This window comes from Myxine glutinosa, chromosome 7, assembly GCF_964187855.1.
Source record: "Myxine glutinosa chromosome 7, kmMyxGlut1.1, whole genome shotgun sequence".
NCBI lineage: Eukaryota > Metazoa > Chordata > Myxini > Myxiniformes > Myxinidae > Myxine > Myxine glutinosa.
In genome coordinates, this window is record NC_136267.1 from 52,363,239 (window position 1) to 52,381,183 (window position 17,945).

Genomic DNA, 17,945 nt, shown 5'->3' on the forward strand with positions numbered 1-17,945 from the left:
CGAAATGCAGTTTGGATTTATGCCAGGAAGAGGAACGACAGACACACTTTTTATTGTGAGGCAGTTGCAGGAGAAGTAGATGAAGAAGAGGAAGAAGTTGTTTCTTGGGTTTGTTGATCTGGAGAAAGCATTCGATAGGGTTCCACGCAAAGTATTGACATGGGCAATGAGGAAGTTAGGAGTGGAGGAATGGTTGATCAGAGTAGTGATGGCAATGTACAAATGAGCGCGCACAGCTGTAAGGACGAAGGACGGGAACAGTGGTGAGTTTGAGGTGAAGGTGGGAGTGCATCAGGGGTCGGTACTAAGTCCACTACTATTTGTAGCTGTGATGGAGGTGCTGGCTCAGAACGTAAAGGAGGGTTTACCGTGGGAGTTGTTGTATGCAGATGATCTGGTGTTGATTGCGGAAAGTATGGATGGACTGAAGGAAAAGATGAACAAGTGGAAGGAATGTATGGAGACAAAAGGTCTGAAGGTGAATATCGGAAAGACGAAGGTGATGGCAAGTGGTAAAGCATGTGGTGAGGTGGAAAGAACTGGGAAGTGGCCCTGTGCTGTGTGCAGGAAGGGTGTCGGAGTGAACTCCATTCAATGTACAATGTGCGCTGAGTGGGTTCATCAAAAATGTAGTGGTCTGAGAGGGTCATTAACCAGTGTGGCAGCTACATTCAAATGTAAGGTGTGCAAAGAGGGAGCTGCACATGGAGGAAATGTTGAGTTGGATCTTGGAGACGGCGTGAAGCTGGAAGGTGTGAAAACATTTTGCTACCTCGGAGACATGCTGAATGGAGAAGGTGGATCAGACTCGGCAACGGTTGCTCGAGTGAGATGTGCATGGAAGAAGTTTCGGGAACTGAGTGGTGTGCTGATGAGGAGTGGAGTGTCGTTGAAGCTGAAGGGAAAGGTGTATGCTGCATGTGTGAGAAGTGTTATGATTTATGGGAGCGAGACATGGGTAATGAACGTAGAGCAGCAACGAAGGTTGGAAAGGGTGGAAATGCGAATGGTTCGATGGATGTGCGGAGTATCGTTGAGAGAGAGGAAGACAAATGATGAATTGCGAAAAATGATGGGAATAGAGCCTGTGATTGATGCTGTGAAGAGGAACAGGTTGAGATGGTTTAGTCATGTGTTGAGGAAGGATGAAAGTGACTGGTTGAGAAGAGTGATGGAAATGAATGTAGAAGGAAGTAGAGGACAGGGAAGACCGAGAAAGACTTGGCTAAAGATGGTGGAAGAAGAAATGCAGGCAAGGGGGTTAACCAGGAGAGATGCAGAAAATAGGGCAAGATGGAGAAGATTGTCATGGGGACCGCAAGGCGAACCCCCACTCTAGCAGGGAAAATGGCCTTAAAATGCATGTTGTTGTTGTTGTTGTTGTTGTTGTTGTGGTGTCACAGCCACGAAACATGAAATTAAAAACACCTCACAGCCACAAAACACGAAATTAAAAACACCTCACCACCACGTCATTTTACACCTCACCACCACATAATTCAAAATACCTCACCACCACATGATTCAAAACCACCCCCACGTTATTAAAAACACTTCACAACCACAGAAACAAAAGTTTCAGGGAGTAGTTCAGTGACAACAGACACTGCCCAGATATGTAGATATATAGATAAATAAACCTGAAAATCGCAGAGCCAGAATTATTTTTTGGTCTGGGAAGCCCATGCGAGGTTTCTTCTTCTTCAGCCTCTCACAACCCTGGGTGAATATGCGATCTTTAAAAAAAAAGTTCGAATTTTGCCAAATCTGTTTTATTCGTTTGTTAATATACCTCAGCCATTGCCAAATCTGTTTCATTCGTTTGTTAATATACCTCAGCCATTGACAAATCTGGAATTATAATTTTATTTGAGATTCAAATTAACCCGGGACATTGTGTCAAACGATGCCTGCAAGTCTGTACATGTGATAAATAATTAATCGTCCACATTCGAAGACTCTTCTTCTTCACGCAATAACAACTTCCAGCTTCCAGACCGTACATCCAATCATCTTCAAATTTTGCACACTTCTTACTCTTCATGACCTCTACTATAGTATGAAGTTTCTCGTCGATCCATGAAGTGGTTCAAGAGATATAAATGTTTTTATTATTTGCGTTTAATTAACGATATCTGCCAAACCACGTGACCTATCACAAATTCCAAAAGGGCATTTTAGTAGACTGATATGCTGAACAGATTTGTGAAGTGTCCCCTCGATTTGATCACAAATGAGGGAGGAGCTAGGTTTTAAATGTTTGTGTTTAAAAACGTCATAACTCTGAAACCATGTGATGCATGACGTCATGCTCACTGACTTTGTTGTCCGTCATGGTTATGCGATTCTGCCTGCAAAGTTTGGCCTCGATCTGTTCAGGCGTTTTGGAGAAAATTGGATTTTAGTGTTTTTCACTCAAAACAATATGGCGGCCGAACCACGTGACCTGTGACGTCATAATTACCATTAAATATTCTGCAGACCGAGTCCCTCCTATGGTAAAAAATTGCTCTCAATCGGTCCAATTATTGCAGAGAAAATGGTTTTTGAAGGATAACAGAAAAAAAAATTCCCCAAAAAATTCCCAAAAAAACTTCCTGGATCCGGACCGGAATCATTTCCTGAGCTTCACCAAAAACGAATGAATTCTTCCTTATCCCAAGTGCAATCATCCCACCAACTTTCATCCAAATCCGTTCAGAACTTTTCCAGATATCTTGTTCACACACACACGAACACACACACACACACACACACACACACACACACACACACACGGACACGATCGAATGCATTACTCCCTGGCGGGAGTAATAATATTCAGCTTTAATCAAGCCCATCAGAATGCGCGGTGCGTCAGAACGCGCGGTGCGTCAGAACGTGCGGTGCGTCAGAACGTGCGGTGCGTCAGAACACGCGGTGCGTCAGAACGCGCGGTGCGTCAGAATGCGCGGTGCGTCAGAATGCATGTTGACATTACGTGTCGAGTTAATTTTTTAATAGCGCATTAAATGTGTGTTTCCCAATCGGCCCGTTACCTGATTTTCTCGCAGGTTTTGACAACAGTGTAGTCATTCTTGTTTCTGCTGTAAATTCACCATTTTGTGCTAATCTTGGAAACCCCATTTGGCTTCAGCAAAGGACAATGGCTTCGGCTTTTTGACCTGTATTCCTATAATACTACAAGTACATCACATTTGAGGAAATGAGGTGAAAATAATGCATAATTTTGAGACAAATTTTGTTTGTTCCATATTTACATATAACAGGTTCTATTGGGCCTTCAGTTCTGTTGGAAAATCATGGCAATGATGCTACTGATATGAAAGAGGACATTGGGCCATGAAGTGGCACCCGATGTTGGAGTACCAGCACAGGGCCGCTGTCCTTTGGCTGCTCTGCTTCCTGGCATTGTTACTGGCAGAGCTGGAGAAAAAGGACATAGAACCTGTGTTGAAAATCTTTACAACTAAAGGTAAGAAAAATTGCTGGAGCCAAATTCCTATATTCTTTTTTATGCTTTATTTCCCATTTGCTGGTGCGGGTTTTATTCCCATGGCTGCTCGCTCTCGCCAACCCCCACTCGGCAAGCATGGTGAATATGCCGAACACCCCTCAACATGAGTTGTGGGAAACCATCTGTGGGAGACCTTTGTCCTGCAATAGGTTGGTTTCAGTCTTTGTTTGCTTTATTAATGTTTTTCCTGAATGGCTTTCGCCCTAAAATAAGAACAAATCGATACAAACTTTGGCAGCCACCAATGGTTTTCTGGTGCTGCTGTTGCCAATAAAATCAACCACAAAATTGTGTGCCAAAAAGACTATATAAGTATGATCGATTAAATATATATATTAAGCTAATGCAAAGAAGTACGCACAGCATTAATGATGCAGTACAAATGTCTTCATGGAAACCATTAGTAGCTTCTGGAAAGATAGGTACGACATGATAGTCCTGACCTGACAAAACACTGTCTCATCCGTGCGTCACCTGCTGGCGGTTGCATCACAAAGTGCGCAATCTCTCGGGTGGCCATTAAGCCGGGTGCCCCCTTATTCTAGCATTAGTTTGAGGGACGTTGAAGATCCCACGGTGTTTTTTGTGAAGACTCAGTGAGTTGTCATCAGCATGCTGAACAAATGATAAATTCTCTCCCAAATCACCTTCTGTTGAACGTTAGGCCTGGCTAGCCAGTTCGTGAAAGATTTGGGATAAAAACAAAGTCTGGCCACCCCCCGCAAGAATGTGGGGGTCATTGGGGCCATTAAGGAAGTAGTAGTGGTAGTAGTAGTAGTAGTAACTAGGGAAATAGACAAGTGTCAAGAAAATAGAATGCTTAGTTTAGACTTTCCCCTTCCTCTTCAATAGCTACAAGAAGAGTTAACACAGGTGGGGCAGAGAATGAAGTCTGGCACTGGGTCATCAAGCTACAAATGTACTTGTCGGAGACCGGCCTATAGAGTATAGACTCTTACTGAGTTGGTGGTGATCTGGTGAAATTGAGCGAACATCTCCAACACAATGTGACATGCAACCAGCTACCTGGTCACTGGATCTGTTTCCGTCAAACAGTGAGAGTGTAACATCTTGTTGAAGTAACAGTTGTGTTTGTATAAAATTTATGTGTTCAGTTATTACTTGCGAAAATCGAAGATTTTTCAAATATATTGGTTGGTCTTGTGTGTTATTCTGTCTATTTGTCTGTATGTAAGTTGCATACAGGTCACAATTTTCAACCGATCCTCACGAAACTTCACCAAATGGTAGAGTTGGTCATAAGCAAGAAGCCTATTATATTTGGGGTCAAATAGGCCTAAGGTCACCAACTGTCACATTTCTAAAATCCTCAATTTTCATCCAATTGACTTGAAATTTGAAGAGCATTTGCATATAAGGTCACTGAATTCAACCACCAATTATATTTTAGGTCAACATAGGCCAAAAGGTCAACATAGGCCAAATTTCTAAAATCCTCAATTTTAAGAGGATTTGCATATCTGGTTACTGAATTCAAACACCAATTCTTTTTAAGGTCATCATAGGCCAACAACTTATTTTAGGGATTTCGCAACTATTGTGCTATGCACGACATATTTCTTGTTTTATTTGTTTAAACCAATAGACCAATAGTTCATAGAGGGCGAAGGATCATGATTTATTACTTCCACCACTGAAGGTGGACAGAGGTGGTGTTTTAACCCCTCGCTGTTTGTTTGTCTGTCTGTTTGTAAGTTTGTTTGTCTTTCTCTCTGTTGGTGAGAAGGATATCTCAAAAAGGTTATGGACTACTTTGGTGGACAGCTTCAGTGTGTGACAAGAACTAATGGATTGCATTTTGGTCAACATCCGGATGTGGATACGAGAATTTTTTAATTTATCAAGTGATTCTTCACCATTGAAGGATAGGGCCAAAAACTATATATAGCATGATATCTCAAAAAGTTGTGGATAGATTCAGACGAAACTTGGTGGGTAGGTTGGGTGTTCGACAAGGACTAATTAATTCGATTTTGGTGAAGATCCGGATACTAGAATTTTAAAATTTTTGAAGTGATTCTTCACCATTTGGTGGACGAAAAACAATATATAACACCATATTTCAAAAAGTTGTGGAGGAGTTATGACAAAACTTGGCGGTTGAGTTGAGCAGGTGAGAAGAACAAGCCGATTCGAATTTGGTTAAGACCCGGATGCAGATTCGGCCTATCTGTGAGCTGCAAATCGTAAACTGTTCAGCCTGGCAGAGGTGCTCCACCGAGTGACGTACTAGTCTTTTCATATTTTCACGAGATATTTAATGATTTTACAATGTATCTCTAGTTTATATTTTATGGCCTCAACACATCACTAATAGTTACACTCTATTACCAAGGAATGAGAATAGTGCTCTTAAAAGAACTAATTTTTTATGAATCGGGAAACACCACTGCAGACAATTGCACTGTGTAAGTTAATGATGTGTTGTCCAAGTCCGTCTTTGTACTCGACTCGGCATCATAGACGATCCACGAGGAGGTGAAGGAATGGAGGCACTCTTACTCTGACAGCAGACAGCTTGGTGCTCTCATTCGTACAACACCTGTCAGCTGGTCTCGCACTTTGTGTGCACGCTCAGCCAGTAACCGAACCCTTGTGCAGACATGCCAGATTTCTGCCAATTATCAGATTTCACATTTTTGCCTCAAAATTGTTCATGTTAAAGTTTAAAGGCTGAGCTTTTACTCTGTTAATGCCATGCCCAGAAAGGCACCATAACGGCAAAACTTCCGCATTTATTGCTTTTCTACCTTTATTAAAATTGATTAAATTACATGCACAAACGTGCAGACATTTGATTTTCCACCTGGGTCTCTTCCTCTTCTTGTCCATGAGCCTGAAGGTGGGCGGAGGTTATACTTTCACCCCTGTCTGTCTGTTTGTCTGTCTCTTCGTCTTTCTGTCTGTAAACAGGATATCTCAAAAGTTGTGGACGGATTCAGACGAAATTTGGTGGTTGGGGTGTGTGACAAGGACGCAATGATTCCATTTTGGTGAACAACCGGAACCAGATCCGGATCAGGATACTATCATTTTTGAAGTGATTCTTCACCATTGAGAGATTGGGCCGAAAACAATATATAGCACGATCAACAGAGATGTCGGACGAAACTTTGTGGATAAGTGGGGGAGGTGACATGAACAAGCCGTTTCGAAGTTGGAGGTGCGGATACAGATCTGGCCTATCGGTGGGGTACATAAATATAATAACCACCTTTAGAGGCCATTTTTCCCCGCAAAGCGGGGGTTGGCCTTTTTCGGGCACCGTGGTTGTTGTTGTTTTTTTTGGTCCACCTTTTACGTGTACGGGGTACAAAACGTAAACTGTTCAGCCTGGATGGGGTTCAGGTCTGGTTCAGGCCTGGTCTGGTTCAGGTCTGGTTCAGGCCTGGTTCAGCCTGATGCACTCTACTGAGTGCCGTTCTCAGATATTTAATAAATTGATATCTAATGTAAATTTTTGCAATGTAACTTTACACCTTTCTTTTTGTCGAATGTATGGAAACCTTCATCTACGAACGTTTTGATACAAAAACAATACATGTGACTGAGTACTCAAAGCCACCAATATTAATTAATTTGTTTGCAAAACTTTATTAAAAGTAATGCCAGTCTGATGAGTTGTTGGACTGACCACCTCATTTGACTGTACGGTTTCTGTAAGCATTTGCCTATTGTTCCAAAGCGGCCTTCAAACGCCGCATCAATAAAAGTGTCCAGACAGTAAAAAAAAACACAACAATGCAATGCTGTCACCACTTTTTATTTTTTTTTCACGTATTGTGTCTGTCGCTAATGCCGCACTTTGAGCCAAGTTTTGGAAGGTATCGGGCATATTTCTCCTTGAGAGCTAATGCAAGTTTGGCAGTGGATTGTGCTCCTTGACTCCGATCCTCAGGCAGAATTCCAAGATAAGCCCTTGTGCTTTTATTGCGTTTAAGTCGGGGCTCTGAGCTGGCCACCGCAGTTTTTTTGTTTTTTTTAACCCTTGTTCTCAAACCGAGTGTGGCAAGGTGTGTTCTTGTGCTAGTATAGGTAAGCGTCGTTAATGTTCTGTCGCATCAAAGTTGCAGCGTTTTTCCAAAGTGTTATTTTCATTTAATTTCCTAAGCAGCCTGTGCCTGCTGGTTGCATCGTTTCTGGGAGCGAGGCTGTGCCGCTGATGCAATGCCCACTGTAGATTATAGCAGGAATTTCGAATTTGGTCATGCTACCGGCGATATCTTGCCCACTCTTCAATAAATGACACCCTGGGCTCTTTAACGTCGGACCAATCAGTGACAGGATGCTGAGTTGTTCGTCCATCTGAGGGATGGCACACACATGAATACCTCGCCCTGCCTACAAATCACCAGGATGATAATTTTATATATGTCATCACTAGGATGACAATTTGACAATTTGATGACATTTTGATGACAATTTGATGACATCACCAGGATGACAATTTTATATATGTCATCACTAGGATGACAATTTGACAATCTGATGACATTTTGATGACAATTTGATGACATCACCAGGATGACAATTTTATATATGTCATCACTAGGATGACAATTTGACAATTTGATGACATTTTGATGACAATTTGATGACTTCACCAGGATGACAATTTTATATATGTCATCACTAGGATGACAATTTGACAATTTGATGACATTTTGATGACAATTTGATGACATCACCAGGATGACAATTTTATATATGTCATCATTAGGATGACAATTTGACTATTTGATGACATTTTGATGACAATTTGATGACTTCACCAGGATGACAATTTTATATATGTCATCACTAGGATGACAATTTGACAATTTGATGACATTTTGATGACAATTTGATGACTTCACCAGGATGACAATTTTATATATGTCATCACTAGGATGACAATTTGACAATTTGATGACATTTTGATGACAATTTGATGACTTCACCAGGATGACAATTTTATATATGTCATCACTAGGATGACAATTTGACAATTTGATGACATTTTGATGACAATTTGATGACATCACCAGGATGACAATTTTATATATGTCATCATTAGGATGACAATTTGACTATTTGATGACATTTTGATGACAATTTGATGACTTCACCAGGATGACAATTTTATATATGTCATCACTAGGATGACAATTTGACAATTTGATGACATTTTGATGACAATTTGATGACTTCACCAGGATGACAATTTTATATATGTCATCACTAGGATGACAATTTGACAATTTGATGACATTTTGATGACAATTTGATGACATCACCAGGATGACAATTTGACAATTTGATGACAATTTGACAAATCACCAGGATGACCATTTTATATTGTAGTAATATCATCAACATTGTTTTTCAATAATGATGATGATTGACTCTATGCTGTATGGCTTGTCGACATATGTAATGCAGGCTGGAAGTCAAACGGCACTCGGTTGAGCACGTACCTGCGCCAGGCTGAACAGTTTACGTTTTGTATCCCAAAGATAGGCCGAATCTGGTTCCGGACCTGAACCAAAATCTAACCGGCTTGTTCTCGTCACCTAACCAACTCGTCCACCAAGTTTCGTCCGAATCCGTCCATAACTGTTTGATATTTCCCGTTCACACACAGACAAGCAGGGTTGAAAACATAACCTCCTCCCACTCTCGGTAGCAGAGGTAATTCATTACCTTTCCCACGGAACTCGTATTATCCGACACAGTTGGCTGGAAGGACCGAACAAAACTCCCTTTTCTCAAATGAGTGTTGAAAACATCCCTTGTGGCAGCTGCGGCCTTGCCTTGGGAAAATGAAGCTCACCGAATGGAATTCTGCGATGTGCATCAAATAACGCTTCACTCCTGAAGGTCAGGATTACAGACTGTTTCTAATTTGCTAGATTAGAACTTACCATGTGTATGTGACAATGTCCTTCTGTCATTGTCCACAAAGGGTTGAAGTAAAAAAAAAAAAAACCTTTTTTTTTGAAGTCAGAAACAATGTCACAGTTGTTTTCGTGAGAACACATGCCTTTCATCTGCTCGGGATGCATTTCATCTGCTCGGGATGCCTTTCATCTGCTCGGGATGCATTTCATCTGCTCGGGATGCCTTTCGTCTGCTCGGGATGCCTTTCGTCTGCTCGGGATGCCTTTCGTCTGCTCGGGATGTCTTTCGTCTGCTCGGGATGCCTTTCGTCTGCTCGGGATGCCTTTCGTCTACTCGGGATGCCTTTCGTCTGCTCGGGATGCCTTTCGTCTGCTCGGGATGCCTTTCGTCTGCTCGGGATGCCTTTCGTCTGCTCGGGATGCCTTTCGTCTGCTCGGGATGCCTTTCGTCTGCTCGGGATGCCTTTCGTCTGCTCGGGATGCCTTTCGTCTGCTCGGAATGCCTTTCGTCTGCTCGGGATGCCTTTCGTCTGCTCGGGATGCCTTTCGTCTGCTCGGGATGCCTTTCGTCTGCTCGGGATGCCTTTCGTCTGCTCGGGATGCCTTTCGTCTGCTCGGGATACCTTTCGTCTGCTCGGGATGCCTTTCGTCTGCTCGGGATGTCTTTCGTCTGCTCGGGATGTCTTTCGTCTGCTCGGAATGCCTTTCATCTGCTCGGGATGCCTTTCGTCTGCTCGGGATGCATTTCGTCTGCTCGGGATGCCTTTCGTCTGCTCGGGATGCCTTTCGTCTGCTCGGGATGCCTTTCGTCTGCTCGGGATGCCTTTCGTCTGCTCGGGATGCCTTTCGTCTGCTCGGGATACCTTTCGTCTGCTCGGGATGCCTTTCGTCTGCTCGGGATGCCTTTCGTCTGCTCGGGATGTCTTTCGTCTGCTCGGAATGCCTTTCGTCTGCTCGGGATGCCTTTCGTCTGCTCGGGATGTCTTTCGTCTGCTCGGGATGCCTTTCGTCTGCTCGGGATGCCTTTCGTCTGCTCGGGATGTCTTTCGTCTGCTCGGGATGCCTTTCGTCTGCTCGGGATGCCTTTCGTCTGCTCGGGATGCCTTTCGACTGCTCGGGATGCCTTTCGTCTGCTCGGGATGCATTTCGTCTGCTCGGGATGCCTTTCGTCTGCTCGGGATGCCTTTCGTCTGCTCGGAATGCCTTTCATCTGCTCGGGATGCCTTTCATCTGCTCGGGATGCCTTTCATCTGCTCGGGATGCCTTTCATCTGCTCGGGATGCAAGGCAGACGACTTCAAACTGAAACATGTTTTCAATAGAGTCATCTGTTCTGAAGAAGGGTTTAAATATAATCACAAGGTGTGGATGTGAAGGAATGGGGTTGAACAGGTGGGAGAGCTCAGATGAGACTATTAGCTTAACTAAATTTGGCTTAAGTTTTTTTCTCGAAATATTGAGAATGACTTCCACTTTTATTTGAAAACAATTTGATCCATTCTGATCAGTACTGCCATGTTTGTTGGCAGAGTTCTAGTACCCATCCAAAGTTGACCTTCATCACCACATCGGGATTGGAATTGTCTACGCCAGACCGTTAACAGGTAGATCATCTTCTCTCTGGAAGTCATTAGTAAGCCAGCTGCGTTTCATTGACAATCTGATAGCCATGTGGTCACTTTTCTGGAACTTGCTTGTTTATCAGGAGCTTAGAATCCAAATCTTCAATCCTTTTACCTTCACTCTGAAGCTTGGGCAGCATTATTACCCATTATACCACATTATTACCCAAGCCTGGTGTTGGCTTAGCGGTTAGGGTGCCGGCTTGGGATCCTAGGATCGTGGGTTCGAATCCCGGTCGATCGCTGAATTAACGCCAGGGGGGTTGACTCAGCCTGTCATCCTTCCGAGGTCGGCAAATTGAGTACCAGCTTGCTGGGATGAATGATCCTGGTGTGTACCCCGGTTTAGAATAGGTACACCGTATCCCTGCGCATCGTAAGAGCGTGACCAAGGGTTGGCGTCAGGAAGGGCATCCGGCCATAAAAACATTGCCTCAAACAGGGAACCATGATTGTCATGGGGCCGGCAAGGCTAACCCCCACTCCAGCGGGGAAAATGGCCTTAAAACGATCATTCATTCATTCATTCATTCATATATACCACAGTATTCATACACCAGTTAGGTCATATCACTGCATCCAATGTGTTGAGGCATCAAATGTCATAGTTTAGCACGTGGTGCTACGCGCGTGACTTGCTACCAAGGAGGAAGCGGACAACGCGGTAAGTTTGATGTTCTTTATTCAAAGAGGTCACTGTAGCACTGGCGCGCTCCGGGCTGCGTGCCCGGTGTATATCCTGAGGCCACGCCTACCCCTTGGGCGTGGCCGCCGCCCACTTGGTGCGCGGAATGATGTCACCACGCCAGTGGGCTTTCGTGTACGCCACACGTGCCCCCCCAGAATTCCCGCGCACCTGGAGGGCCAGTTTACGGGGCAAACGGATGACCCGGCCGAAGCGCCCTCTGGCGACCGGCGGCGTCCGGGGTGCAGGGATGCCAGGTGGGATGCCCCCAGCTGTACCAGGGATTGGAATCCGGACCGGGGGGCGGTGTGCCTGCGGTGCTGGGCGGTGCCGGGGGTCCGCCCGCAGGGGGGCGGTCCCGACACGGGGGCCGAGCCACCGGCGGTGGGTGGTCCACGTCGAGGTGGGCCGGCTTGAGGGGGTCTATGGAGACCCGGTCAGGAGTGCCGCCGATGTCCAGGGTGAAATTTTTCACCCCGGTCTCCAGCACGCGGAAAGGAAAGGCAGGTACGGGGGCTGCAGTGGTGTCCGGTGGGCATCGTGCCGGACGAAGACGTACTCCACGGTGCGAAGCTCCGGGGCGACGTGTGTAGGAGGGTGCCCGTGGTGTGCCGTCGGCACCGGGGCGAACCTCCGGGCGGTCTCCTGCAGGGCAGAACGCTCCTGCGCCGCAGACCAAGGTGCCGTGGGGTCGGGGAGGAACTCGCCCGGCACCCGCAGCGGTTGTCCAAAGACCAACTCCGCCGTTGGCCAAGACCAACTCCAACCTCCGCGCAGGTCCTCCTTGGGCGCTGTCCGGAGGCCCAGCAGGACCCAGGGGAGCCTGTCGACCCAGCCGCCGTCGCGGAGGGTGGCCCGGAGCGCGGCCTTCAACGACCGGTGGAATCGCTCGCACAGGCCGCTGGCCTGGGGGTGATAGGCCGTGGTTCGGTGCAGCTGGACCCCGAGCCCCCGCGCGACCGTGGCCCAGAGCTCCGAGGTGAACTGGGGGCCACGGTCGGACGAGATGTCCGAGGGGGCGATGAACGCCTGCGCGACGTCTGCCGCCGTCGTCGCCGCCAAAGGCACGGCCACCGGCCACCGGGTGGTGCGGTCCACCATGGTGAGGACATGGGTGAAACCCCGCGAGGGGGGCAGAGTTCCCACCAGGTCCACGTGAACGTGGTCGAACCGACGTTCCGGCACAGTAAACGGGGCCAAGGGGGCCTGGGTGTGTCGGTGCACGGGTGGGACAGGCCGTGGATGGCGTCAAAAACCTGGCGCTGCCAGCCTGCGGGCACGATGGGGCGAGGCCGCCCGAGGGAGACGTCGCAAACGTTGGCCAAGACGACGCGCAAGATGCCCGTCGAAGGGCACCTTGGTGACGCGGAGGCCCGTGACGGCGGTCCGCAGGGCCTGGACCCCGGGGTCGACGGCCTGGTCCGCTGCCATCCGGGCATAGTCGATGCCAAGGTGGACTGCGTGGGCGACGGCCCGGGAAAGGCAATCGGCCACCGGGTTGTCCTTTCCCGCGACGTGCCGGATGTCCGTCGTGTACTCGGACACGGCCGCGAGGTGACGCTGTTGCCGGGCCGACCACGGCTCGGCGACCTTGCCCATCGCGAAAACCAGCGGCTTGTGGGGGCCTTTGTGGTCGAAACTTGTGGTCGACGAAGGCCGTGAATGCACGGCCCTCGAGCAGATGGCGGAAGTGCCTGACCGCCAGGTGAAGCCCAAGCACCTCGCGGTCGAAGGTGCTGTAACGGCGTTCGGGCGGGCGAAGCTGCCGGCTGAAGAACGTCAGCGGTTGCCAAGCTCCATGCACCCATTGCTCGTACACCGCGCCCACCGCACTGTCCGAGGCGTCGGAGGTGAGGGCGATCGGTGCATCGAGCGCCGGGTGCGCAAGCATGGTGGCGTTGGCCAAGGCGAGCTTCGCGCCCGAGAATGCCGCGTCCATCTGCTCGGTCCAGGTAACGTCACCTTTGCCCGGCTTCCCTCGACGGGCCTCGTGTAAGGGGCGCAGGAGCTGGGCAATGCGGGGCAGGAACCGATGGTAAAAGTTTACCATGCCCAGGAACTCCTGGAGCCCCTTGATCGTGAGGGGGCGCGGAAACCCCTTCACCGCCTCCACCTTGGCCGGTAGGGGGGCGGCCCCGTGCCTGGTGACGCGGTGCCCCAAAAAGTCGATTTCAGCGACACCGATCCGGCACTTGGCGGGGTTCACGATCAGGCCATGCTGGCCCAGATGTTCGAAGAGCGTGCGGAGATGGTGTAGATGCTCTTCGCGGGACGCGCTGGCGACGAGGATGTCGTCCAGGTAGACGTACAAAAAATCCAAGCCGCGCAAGACGCTGTCCATGAGGCGCTGGAACGCCTGAGCCGCATTTTTCAAACCGAAGGGCATCCGAAGGAATTCGAAAAGCCCGAATGGCGTGATGACAGCCGTCTTCGGGATGTCCTCCGGCCTGACAGGGACCTGATGGTAGCCGCGTACGAGGTCCACCTTTGAAAAGAAGGACATATTCGCCAAGCGGGCGGAAAAGTCCTGAATGTGGTGGATGGGGTAGCGGTCGGGGGTGGTGGCGTCGTTGAGGCGCCTGTAGTCCCCGCACGGTCGCCATCCCCCGCCGGGCTTGGGCACGATGTGGAGCGGGGACGCCCACGCGCTCTCGGAGCGCCGCACAATGTCGAGCCGCTCCAGCGTAGCGAACTCCGCTTTCGCTACCGTGAGTTTCGTCGGCTCGAGGCGGCGTGCCCGGGCGTAGACCGGTGGTCCGGTGGTGGGGATGTGGTGTTCCACCCCGTGCTTGACGGTCCCCGCCGAGAAGGTCGGCCACGTGAGGGCCGGAAAACCGGGCGAATTCGTCCGCTCGAGGAGGCGGGCGAATTCGTCCGCTGCCGGAAGCGTACAGATGAACCTGGCCGGAACGGAACCGCTCAGCAAGCCGCTCGGCGAGCTGCTCGATGAGCCGCTCTGTGAGCTGCTCAACGAGCCGGGCATCGCACACGCGAGCGAGCTGAACGTCTCAGCCTGGACAAGCCTTCTGCGCTTTACATCGACCAGTAATCCATTTGCACATAAGAAGTCCGTGCCGAGCAGTGCCATGGGCACGTCGGCTGTAACGAACGACCAACGGAAAACCTGACCTCCGAACCGCAGGGAGAGACAGCATTTTCCGTACGTGCGTATAGACGTACCATTGGCCGCAAGCAGCGCGGGACCTCGGCCCGCGGTGTGCTTGTCGGACGTACCGGCAGGAACGACACTCACCTGCGCTCCCGTATCGCATAGGTAACGGCACCCGGACAAGGTGTCCGTTATGTACAGAAGGCTGTTGGAATTGCCGACGCTCACCATTGCCACTGAGCGCCGGCTCGCCCGTTTCCCGACCTGCCGAATGAGCACGGCGGGCGACACTGCCGAGCCTCGTGGCCGAACTTGGCGTGGAAGAAACACCAGGCGGGCAGCTGCGGCGTCGGAGGCCGCGGTTTTCTTCGCGGCGGCGGCGGCGGTGGTGGTCGGGGTGTGGCGGCGGACACGAGGTCGGGTGCATCGGGTAAAGCCTCGGGAACCTCGGGAGCCTCGGGAGCCTCGGGAGCGGCAACCGCGCCACGACTCGCCTGTGTGACCAAAGCCGCGTAGTATTTGTCGGCCTCGGCAGCGAGCGCACGGGGTTCCGTTAACGCGGAACCAGGCAAAGCGAGGCGGACTCGTGCTGGCAGCTGGCGGCGAAACAACGCCCGGAATAGAGCGTTCGGGGTTTCGTCGCCCATGAGCGCCAGCATATGGTTCATACGGACCGACGGTCGCGTGTCCCCGATCTCGGGGAGGTCCAAGAGGTGATCGGCCCGTGCGTCCACCGTAAGGCCGAACGTGGCGAGGAGGAGACGCTTGACCGCCTCGTACTTGCCGTCGGCAGGTGGATCCCTTAGGACCGATACGACGCGGGTGGCCGTGCCGTGCCCGAGGGCGGCGACCACGTGGCAGTACATGGTCTCGTCCACCGTGATGCCTCGAAGTCGGAACTGGGCTTCCGCCTGCAGGAACCAAACTTCGGGTTGTGACTCCCAGAATTCGGGGAGCTTGATGGAGACCGCGTTGGTAGCCATTGTTGTGGCGGTTTTGGGTCGTCAGCGACGGCTGACTCGAATGTCGGAGGTCACCAATTTAGCACGCGGTGCTACGCGCGTGACTTGCTACCAAGGAGGAAGCGGACAACGCGGTAAGTTTGATGTTCTTTATTCAAAGAGGTCACTGTAGCACTGGCGCGCTCCGGGCTGCGCGCCCGGTGTATATCCTGAGGCCACGCCTACCCCTTGGGCGTGGCCGCCGCCCACTTGGTGCGCGGAATGATGTCACCACGCCAGTGGGCTTTCGTGTACGCCACACTAGCACCTAAAATGTATGCATTTTATAACTTGTGTGAAACTTGCGATTTGTTGCATGAGCTGTTTTTCCACACTTTGACGGAAGTTATGTTCTCACATCTATCTGTCTGTGAGCATGATATCTCAAAAAGTTATGGACGGATTTGAACGAAACTTCATGGACAGGTTGGAAGTGTGACGAGGAAGAATTGATTCATGGCAGGTGAAGATTCATATATGGATTCGGATACGAGAATGTCTTTAAAATTGTAAGCGATTCTTCAACATTGAGATATATAGCACGATATTTCAAAACGTTATGGCCGGATTATGACAAAACTATGTGGACGAGAGGGTAGGCGACAAGAACAAGCCGATTCGATTTTGGTTCAGGTCCGGATCCATATCTGGTCTATCAGTGGGATACAAAACATTAAGTGTTGAGCCTGGAAGAGGTACGCACTCCACCGAATGCCGTTCTGGTTTCAGAATGAGTTTCTTCATCGCTTGTTGTGTGTACCTATTGTTTAATCCCTCCCGGTTTGCATGTTCAATATGAAGACTTGCAGGCCGTCGGGGTGCTGATGTTCACAAGGAACGACACTCTTAACTGCTCGAGTCTACTGTTGCTTGAGGAGAGTGAGAAGCTTTATTTGGGAGCTCGTGAGATCGTATTCGCCCTTAATGCATCAAACGTCACACAGGAGTTGGGAAAGGTGAGGCCAACCGGTGCTGAGAATGTTCGAAGGTGATGTGCAGACATAATGTGAGGATTGAAATTGTGTGTTGCATTTTCAGGTGAATTGGTCCTCGACAGCAAAGGAAAAACAACTTTGTGGACTGAAGAGTCAAAGTAAGGTGAGCTTTTGCCAATAAGGATGAGTCAGAATTAAATAAAATGCCAGGAAGCACTCGGATATAAGAAATTTGAATTAATTGAATTTCGAAATGATTATTTATTTATTTGTTGCTGATTCTTCCTTGTTTTTGAATTTAGAAAATGTAAAGTCCTCTGTAAACCATTACAGGTGAATTATGAATGCAGCAAATGCAACCGTGTAAATGTAAGACCCATCACTACCTTCTGAGGACAGCTAAAGAGGCAACAAAATGCTTACCTTGATTCATTGAGTTTGTATTTTCGGCTTAATCGTGTGCTGACAGGATGGCCGAGAAGTACGCACACTCGTTTCTAAGCTTTTAAACTTGGGTTTGAATCTTGGCCTATCTATAAACTGTCATCCCAGTGTTTCACAGGCAGGGTGATTAATCAATGTGTGTGCCCTTCCTCGGCTGGACGTTAAACTGGGTGTCCCATCTGCTGGCATTAGTTTATGGGCGTTAACGATCCCACGGTGTCTTTCGCGAAGAGTAGTTAAACAATCACCAGCACCAGGGCCAAAAAAATCCAAAATTCCTGCCCTAACCTCCTGTTTCCCCTGTCCCAAGGGAACGAAGTGCAAAAGGGCCAACCGCCAAGAGGTCGCTATCTGGTCATGTGCATTAGTCGTAGTAGTCTAATGGTGAGGGTTTTTTTTTTTTTTAATCTCCATGCTTTTTGAAAAAGGGGGGGATATTGTAGTCGGCTCAATCTGTCTGTCTTCCTGTCTGTCCGTCTGTCCATTTCCTAAAGGTTTGTGCAGAAATTAACGAAACTTGGTAGTTATGATCGCGTGGCAAAACGGTGCAATAGCAGTATTATTTTGGCCCCGGTCCCTGGGGCGGGGTTAAAAGCTAAAACTCCAAAAAATTCAATTATAGCTACACTAGCAGAAGTACCCGGCATTGCCGGGCGGGGGAGGGGAGGGGAATGGGGGGAGGGGGAAGGGGAACGGGGGGGAGGGGAGGAGAGGGGGGAGGGGCGGGGGAGGG

At 48.9% G+C, this 17,945-nt stretch overlaps 1 protein-coding gene across 10 annotated transcripts in view; it reads left to right on the forward strand.

Annotated features, from left to right (window-relative positions):
* The window catches only part of LOC137431223 (semaphorin-4D), a 61,173-nt gene that overhangs the window by 4,715 nt on the left and 38,513 nt on the right, over positions 1 to 17,945 (forward strand). For all 10 annotated transcript variants that reach the window (XM_068122310.2, XM_068122307.2, XM_068122306.2 and 7 more), the window contains 3 exons: positions 3,270 to 3,475; positions 16,635 to 16,789; positions 16,872 to 16,931. In XM_068122310.2, coding sequence (XP_067978411.2) covers positions 3,343 to 3,475; positions 16,635 to 16,789; positions 16,872 to 16,931 — 348 coding nt within the window. In that variant the 5' untranslated portion in view covers positions 3,270 to 3,342. The remainder of the gene's footprint in view (positions 1 to 3,269; positions 3,476 to 16,634; positions 16,790 to 16,871; positions 16,932 to 17,945) is intronic.